Here is an 8953-nt window from a genome sequence, read left to right as displayed (position 1 = left end):
TTTTTTTTTTTTTTTTTTTTTTTTTGTCTTTTTGAGTCAAACTCTCACTATGCAGTTCAGACTGGTCTTGAGCTCCTTTGTAGCCCAGAATGGTCTTGAACTTGCAATAATCCTCTTACCTCAGCCTCTGGAATGCTGAGATTACAGACAAGCACCACCACACCCTGCCGTGAGAAGGATTTTAATCTTAGCTCAATTTTGAACAACTGTGAGACTTTCCCTTGTTGGACTTCAACTACCTTCTCCATGTTTAGTGGGATGCATGAAAGCGCCTAGTATGTATAAGGCCTTGATTAAAGCCATTATTAGTTTTAGCTAAAGCTTTTATCCTAATGACTAAAATGTCATACCAGCCCTGCTCCTGGGTACACTGAATGGAGGTGTGGTGGCACACATCTGTAATCCCAGTGCAGTGGAGGCTGAAAACAGGAGGATCATTACGAGTCCAAGCTGCATAGTGAGACCCTGAACCAAATACCTAATGGGTTAAAAATTTCAGTTTTAAATTCAAATATATATCATATGCATTCTACAATCATATTTAACAGTTCTGCACTTCAGTTTCTCTACCTGAAAGTCAAGGATTAGAAAGCATATGTCTGGTGGTGGGACTGTCACCAAGCGAAAGTACGTGAAGCACTTAGTTGCGCGCCGGTTGGTAGGAAGGGTGCTTCAGATGATGCTCAGAATTTCACAGACACTTGTACTCACGTGAGGGCCTCTGGGGAAATGGTACGCGGAACAGTTCCTCACGGAGAAATCCACGTGGTAACTGGTTTCTTCCCCTCCTCTCTGAAACAGAAAAGATCCATGTATTTTTAGAAATAGAAAAAGGAGGGGGGAAAGTAGCAGACACCTACGGTCCCATATAATATAAAGCACTGTGAAGATTACAGTCACCAGTATCTGCCATCTTGCTTACGGTTTGTGCCTTTCGCTTTTAACACAGGGTTTCCCTGCGCAGCTCGTGTTGGCCTCAAACTCACGATGTCGCCCAGATCGGCCTTGGACTCGCAGCAGTCCTACTGCCCCATGGCTTCTGACTTTTAAGAATGTATCACATTTAAAGAGTGAAATAAAAGACAGTGGCAAGAAGGAAACAGGTCTTTTGCAACTGGGAAGGGGACCAAGAGGTGGGGGGGGGGACTAGGAGGGATGGGGCGGGGAGAACGGAAACCCCACCCTGTCCTAATCGTGCGTAACTCCCCGCGATGAACGCGGTCGTGTATTGCAAATGAGCCGGCAGAAACACGCAGCACCCGACCCAGGCATGGAGGCACATGTCTATAACTCCAGCACACTGGGAAGCTGGGGCACGAGGGTTGTGAGGCGAAACCCAGACTGAACAATTTAATAAATTAGCAAGACACAATCTCAAAATATAATGTAAAATGGGCTACTAATGTAGCTCAGCGTAACGATTATGGGTTCAATACTAGTGGCGCGCGCATGTGCGCACACACAAGAGGAAGAAGAGAAAAAGCATCCCGTAAGTAATGCAAAAAATATCATTTCACGGAAAAAGTTCATTCTACAGACAGAATCAAGCACAGCACACAAAGGTCGTTGTGCCGGCAGCCCTCCTGTGCGGGACGTCTCTTCCTCTAGCGGCTTCCTACTTACCTTGCCTGTGTGCAATATTTAACTCTGACCATAAGTGGCGTATTGTGCACCATCGTCCTGTGACCTGACTCCCCCTCAGGAGCTTGTTTTGTCACTCCCCAGCACACATGTGTCTGAAACGTCCTTTCTGGGAGCTGCACTGAGTCTGTTCCCCTGCTCCCCTCTACCATCCTTGATTTAATTTTGCATTTTCAAAATGCAGGCAAACATCGGGCATCTGGTCCATGGTCACTCCACCCGGGTGTGAGCTCCTGGAGGCCTGGGACGACAAGGTCGACGGTCGTCTAACTCCCGAGCCACGCTGGGTGCGGGAAGGTTGCTTCTCTGAGCCTCCTTTTTTTCCTGTCCTTATTCTTACTTAATATGTAGCCCAAGCTAATCTTAAACTCACGGTGATCAGCCACTGGACTGCTGGGATCACAGGCATGTCTAGCTAAATTTGCATGATTTATAATTCCTATAGCCCTAATATATTCTTATCTTTCCCTCTTCATTTTTTCTTTTTATGTATTTGTTACAGGGTCTCACTACACAGCTTGGACTCATAACGATCCTCCTGTTCTCAGCCTCCCTGGCGCTAGGATTACAGGCATGCGCCACTATGCCAGGTCTCCGTAGCTGTCTCAGTGCCTGCAGGAGCAGGGAGAGGGGTGCAGCAGCGCAGACATACGGGACCGGGGGTGGAACCCTGGTCCCTGCGCTTTCCAAAGCAGGTGCTTAGTCCGCGGAGCTATCTCGCCGGCCCAAAAGATCTTCAGTCTTTTTGGTTTTTTTCTCTTTTTGGCTAGCTAGCCATTCCTCCTCTCCCCTAAAAAAAAAAAAAGCCTGCAAGATCAGTTCTGTGGGGCCTGTCGTCCGTCTCTCATAACAGCTGCAAAGGCTGCCGCGACTAGGCAGCGGGTTGACTAAGGCAGATGCAAGGGCGTGTCTCTCGCTTGGCCCGTGCTAGCCAGCAGCGGTCCAGGATTCGGGCTCTAGAGGACGCTGATGGAGACTTACCGCCCTTGCGACTCGTTCTACGTGGTCCACTCTGAAAGAAGCGAAAGCGCTGTCCTCGCCTTTGAGCTTGTCGAGGGCTTTGTCAGCTGGTTTCCTGTAGAGCTCAGTGTCCGCGAAGAAATCCAAGAGGACAGAACTGTCTTTGGTATTGCTCAGGGCCGCCGAGACTAGAGAAGAGATGCCAGGGTCTTGGTTATGGGGTCAGGGACAGCAGTGTTAGCGTCAGAACCCAACAGTGCACACCAGCAAAGGCTTCCCCAACAGATGGGCAAATTGAGGGCGGGAGAAGCCGAGGGATTTAAGAACTTCTGATCTTTCCTTTGGATACTACTGATGTCTATGTGGAGACCCCTATTCATAATCCCACCAAAAAACATGAAGTATTGATGTTCTCTTTATTTATCTTAGGTTTTTTAGGAAATAGGATCTCCTTGTTAGCTTTTGGTTGGCCTGGAACTTGAGATGCTTCTGCCCTATCCTCCTTAATGCCGGGATTATAGGAACGCACACTCACATCTGGCTCTGGTGCTACTGTGCAAAAGAACTCTTTATTTTACTTTATACCAGGAAGAGAGAGAGAACCCTGAACATAAAGTTTCACCCAGAGAGGAAAAAAATTAAATAAACCTTTCATGAAAGTGATCTATAGAGATTACTTGGCTTTTGACTATACTGAATCGTACTGTGATTTGCCATTTTAAAATGGCAAATGGGATTCTGGGGCTGGGGAGATGGCTCAGCAGTCTAAGCACCTGTCTGGGAAGTGTAAGGACCCAGGTTCCATCCCTGGTACCACATGCTGAGCCAGCCTCATGGCAGCCCCCAAACCAGATGTGGTGGCACACACCTGTGATCCCAGCAATGGGGAGGCTGAGACAAGAGGATCACTAAGAGTCTGAACTGCATAGTGAGACCCCGAATCCAACAAACAAACAAACATAATAAAAGAGATTCTGTGGTAATGCTTTATGTAAAAGTAAACAAGAAGAGCATGGACTTTAGAGTCAACACTGGTGGGAAAAACTCGAGTCTTCATTGCACATGGCTCTGCTCCCAAGGCTACATCCTCAAACCTCTTCTAGCGTCTGTTACTTTATCTCTAAAATAGAAAGGATCCAGATCTTTCCTTCACAGCTATGTGTGAGGCTAGATAACACAAATAACTTCCTCATACACTGTGGATATTATACAACATTTAAATGTTGAAGCCAATATTTATTAAGTGTTAACTACTTTGCTTAGTACGCTGCATAGGCTATCTTATTTAGCTCTAACAAAAATCCTAAGAGCTATTTTAATTGTATTATTACTATTACTTATTTTTTTTCCGTATTTTAGGGAAGGGTCTACAGGGTGTTCAGGGTCTTACCACTAGATTAGACTTGTAGTGATTCTCCTGTTTACAGCCTCCCAAGAGCTGGGATTACAGATGTGTGCCACCACGCCCAGTCTCAATCGTCGTCTCAGGGTGCCCTGGGGGCGGGGCCTGCAAGCACCCCAAGGATAGAAGCCCTGGTCCCTGTGCCTGCTTGCAGGTGCTTTAATCCGCTGGGCTATTTGGCTGGCCCTTTTATTACTATTGCTATTATTAATTGACAAAAGAGAAAAGCTGAAGGAAGTTAAGAAACTCACTCCCAAGACCACAGCACTAGTAAATGGTAATAACGTTGAGATTCAAACGCAAGTTGCAACCCAGAGCCTATCCCTCCAGTGAGATTACACTACTTCCTGTGAATTTCCCTCTTTATACACAGAATTTCTTTAAAGAGAGCTGACCCAGTAACAGGGGAAGCTTAATCTTCTTTATATTCTCAGGCAAGTGACTGTAGTGGACACCATGAGGACAAGGCCCCCTCCTGATGCATGTCATGGTGTTACGTGAAGATCACCATCGGAATCAAGGCTGAGTTTTATCATAATCTGGAATTAATCAGCAACAGCATACCTGAACTGACGGTGCAGTTGTAGTCATTCACTCTAAGACCCCAAGATTCATTTGAATATTTCGTGGCTATTACCTTACATTGTCCAATCACCTGTAAAAGAGAGGGTTTGAGTCTCGGCACGGTGGCTTCCTTTGTGGATGAGGTTGGCAGAAGGGAACCCGCACATTCCTCCACCCATGGAGAGCCTATGTGGGGCTTCCTTCCCTAAGCCCTCCCTCCCACCCGCACTTCCCTTGTCTGCTTCTGGGTGCTGCGCACTACTGACACCAAAAGCGTCTCATGAGACTGAGGGAGAAACTGTCAGTGGGTTGTGATCATGACTATACCCTAAACATTTTCAAGGGAGACAGTACTAAGACTCCTGGGTGTGTAGATCTCCATTTTAGGTGCAATTCAATATCGTTCTACTGCAGTCTCTAACCTTGCACCCGGCCCCTGTGGCAGAGAACCGGTGTCTGGTTCTCACAACCAACTTGGCCAGCACGATCCTGCTCCTCACTACGACAAGTCCTTCGGGCCATTCCTGCTGATGGATCAGCCTTCCCTGGGTCCGTAGCCTCGTAGGTCGTGGGGCTGGAAGTGACCTCACAATTCATCTTCTCCATGCGCCTGCTCTCACTGAGGAGAGTGGAGCCCGGGGGCGCTAGGTGAATAGGCCAATGACTCTCTCTGGGCCTGCGCCAGCTTGTGGCTCCCAGGGCAAGCAGTGGAGTGGAAGGCACAGGCGCTAAGGGGCGGGAGGTGGGGCCTGCGTGACTTACGATCTCAGATGGGCGTCTAGAAGCAACTTCACAGTCATCCAGGTGTTGCCCAGACAGCACCCAGCAGTCGGATTCCTGCACATCCAGGACTAAATAGTACACAGCTGTGGGTCCCTGCAGAATGTTAAGAAAACAGCAGGTGACTAGGATAGGGAGCTCGTAGGTTTCCTGCAGGGTTTTCTTTCTTTCTTTCTTTCTTTCTTTCTTTCTTTCTTTCTTTCTTTCTTTCTTTCTTTCTTTCATCAAGTCAATTTATTTCTCATAGTGAATTCTTGCTATTATTCTCTATATCTTTACAAATGGTCTGTATTTTTGTCACTTGATCTATTCATTTGAATAAATAGCTTCACATAGTTATTTTCAACTGTCTTTTTTAACACTCATGATGTTTCTTCTGCCCACAGGTTTTAAAAGGGCTGTCCCTCCATGCAGGGTTTGTCTGCATGGAGGTGTTGGAGGTACAAGCCCAGAATAATAAGAGGAGGCCACACATCACCACTGCTAATCTGTTTTTGTAGTTGTGTCCTCTCACCCAGCTGTACTTGTAAATTTAGTTTTTTTTTTTTTTTTTTTTTTTTTTTGTATCAGGAATCGAACGCACAACCTCACACTTGCTAGGCAGGCACTGTGCCACTGAGCTACATCCCTAGCCCATACTTGTAAATTTAGATTTCCTCCCTTGATTTTGACTCACTCAAAGCCAAATGCACTCTTTTCTCTTACAAACCTCTTTCAACTTCCCTGTCAGTGGCCATTAGTTAGCATCTTGGGTTCTGGCTTCTTTTCCTTTTCTTTTTGTCTTTTTGAGACAGTTTTACTGTGCAGTTCAGACTGGCCTAGAACTTACTTTGTAGCCCAGCCTGGCTTTAAACCCACAGCAACTTTCCTGCCTCAGCCTCCAGAGTGCTGGGATTACAGGTGTGGGCCACCATCCCCGGCTGGTTCTGGCTTTAAACATGTAAATCAATCTGGGTTTCTTTCTGGTCTTTGCTCTGGCTATCCAGAAACCAGGCTGTGGACAACCTTTTTAAAAAATGTTCTTACGGTTTTCTTTCTCCTACTAGGAATCAAACACATGACCTTGCACTTTCCAGGCCGGTGCTCGTGCTGCCGAGCTATATCCCCAACAAAAATGTTTTCATGTAGATTCTTGGCTCCTCATTCTCAGGGCTTTCATTTGCATTATCTGAGTCTGGGCCTCAACTCCTCATTCCTGAATACTGCAGACAGCTTCCTAATGCATTTCCCTGCCACCTGCCACCACGTCCCTAGGCACCTGTGCCCCTCTCCTGCCCCACTCTCCATGCTGCCACTCGGAGATAGCGCAATGACCACTCATTCTGTCACGCGTGTGCGGCCAAGGGCCTGGAACAAGACATATGATAGTGAAGTTGCTCATCTAACCTAAGCCTCCCTAATCCTAGTCTCTGTGTTCTGCAGCGCCTTCCTCTCCAGTGCTTTCCAAAGGGTGAGTTGCCCTGCCTGCCCTGTGCAGCAGCCCACGGGCTGGCCTCCACTACTCCTCCACAGCCTTAGTAGCCCATCATGTCCACTCCAAATAACTGTAATCTAAGTAAAGACAGCAAGCTTTCCGGGCTTGCCAGCTTCTCTTCCAGCTTCACACTGATCTCTGGTCTTTCCAGAGCCCACACTATGCCTCTGGACCCCTCCCCCACATATTTAGCTACTTCCTAGTACCCCCCCAACCCCAGGATCTCTATGCACGTAGAACTAATGCCTGAAATTTTCTGGGAAAAGCCTTTCCGTATATCCTCTTCCTATTCAAATCTGTCCATTCTTAGCAGCCCAACTGCAGCCTTCTCCCATTCGACCTTAACAGATCTTTCATTAAATTGCCCCAATATCTATTCCGCACACTCGGTCACTGACTATATCCTCTCTTACATTCTTTGTCTCTGTACATCAGTAGATTATTATATTCGTGAGAACAAGATGGATAGTTAATTCTCTGTCTCTGTCTCTGTCTCTCCGTCTCTGTCTCTGTCTCTCTGTCTCTGTCTCTCCGTCTCTGTCTCTGTCTCTCTGTCTCTGTTTCTCTCTCTCTCTGTCTGTCTCTCTGTCTCTGTCTCTGTCTCTCTCTCTCTCTCTCTCTCTCTCTCTCTCTCTCTCTCTCTCCTCTCTCCACCCCCAGATTGTTCTTGAATTCCTGGGCTCAAGTGATGTTCCCACAAAGTGCCAGCACCACAGACCTGTGCTGACCAAGAAACCCAGCTTTTAGTTTTTCTAAGCGCTTAGCATTCAACTGGGCTCATAGCTAAGGACATACCAGTAGCAGACACTAGCAATCTTAGGGCAGCTGAAGAAATTAACCAGAAAGCCCTGATCAAAGCCATTGGTTGTGCCAAAGCACAGGCTTAAGGGCTAGTGTCCCATCCACCCTGACATGGACTCCCAGGAGCTCCACCATGGGCAATTTCTCACCGTTCTATCCAAGTGGGCATCAGCGACCCGCAGCAAGTGGAAAAGATAGCCATTCCACCGGTCTCCATTGATCACCTGTAGCGCTCGCTCAGCCACAGGCTCCGCACCCTTGCAGTCGGTGGGACTCAGGGCCCAGGAATGCTGCAGCGCTATCAGGGACAGCAGCACTGCCACGAGCACCCTCATCCTGCCGAGCCACCCTGGGCTACGGACTCCCATAGCTGCGAGCTTCACACAGACTTTCTGGAGCACACTCTCGTACACACAACACACAACTGATGAAACGAAGTCTTTGTACATTTTTGTTGTGTAACTGGGGATGCTTGCCTTGACCCCGGTTCAAATATCCATCATCGGGCTGTAAATGATTAGTGGATCCTGAGGCTAGAAAGTTGAAACACTAGGTGAGTGGGCAGAACTGGGCTAAGACCTAAACTGGCTATTTCTGGTAGGAAGTAGATCCAAAATGTTTCACTGACCCTAAGCACTGCCTATGGGGGTGGGGAGGGGTTGGAGTAATTTTCTTCCATGGGAGGTGATGTACTTGGGGGTTAACATCCTAATGGGAACTGATGAGCCAGCTACCACAGAGGCTGAAGCAGGAAGACATCAAGTTTGAAACCAGCCTGGGCAACTTAGCAAGCTCCTGTCTCAAAATTTAAAATAAGAAGGACAGAGGAAATAGGTCAGTGGTAGAACAACCTTGGGTTTGACCCCCCAATACCGGGAAAAATTTAAAAAAGGAATAGACTTTGGTAGAACTGATTTTTGGCTTCTTCATTTCTAAGATGGGAAAAGGTGGCTTTTGGCAAGCTTGTGTGACATTAAATAAGGAAACATACGGAAAGCAGTGGATAAGTTCCTGGCACAGAGTAGGCACTGCATAAGTGGTGTGCTGTTTATTGTTGCTCTTCTTGTTGGCTTTGGGAAGAACTAGGGGCACTCCCATATCATTCCAGTTCCCTGTGGCGCTAACAGCGTGCCAGGTGGCTCATGGGTAAGAGGGCTGTAGTAAGAGCAGGAGCAACTGGATGTCCATGCTCCGGGAGGTGGGGCCCAGCACGGCCTTCAGGGCTGGGACACCGACAGCCTCCTTCCAAGGAAACCAATATACTTACATGGACCTTCGAACCAGCAGAGTCCAGCAGGTTTAGAAAGGACCAAAGGGAATCGGCCCAGGTC

The 8953-nt window shown here is 47.6% G+C and overlaps 1 protein-coding gene across 1 annotated transcript in view; it reads right to left on the bottom strand.

Annotated features, from left to right (window-relative positions):
- The window catches only part of Hrg (histidine rich glycoprotein), a 23706-nt gene extending 15655 nt beyond the window's left edge, over positions 1-8051 (bottom strand). The window contains exons 1-5 of the mRNA XM_004640920.2: positions 7772-8051; positions 5330-5443; positions 4568-4658; positions 2623-2789; positions 712-792 (exon numbers count right to left, since the gene is read on the bottom strand). Coding sequence (XP_004640977.2) covers positions 712-792; positions 2623-2789; positions 4568-4658; positions 5330-5443; positions 7772-7990 — 672 coding nt within the window. The 5' untranslated portion in view covers positions 7991-8051. The remainder of the gene's footprint in view (positions 1-711; positions 793-2622; positions 2790-4567; positions 4659-5329; positions 5444-7771) is intronic.
- Positions 8052-8953: the final 902 nt, after the last annotated feature.

Source organism: Octodon degus, unplaced genomic scaffold, assembly GCF_000260255.1.
Source record: "Octodon degus isolate 3935 unplaced genomic scaffold, OctDeg1.0 scaffold00128, whole genome shotgun sequence".
NCBI lineage: Eukaryota > Metazoa > Chordata > Mammalia > Rodentia > Octodontidae > Octodon > Octodon degus.
The sequence above is the reverse complement of the archived record's forward strand: the minus strand, read 5'-3'. Positions and strand labels throughout refer to the sequence as shown.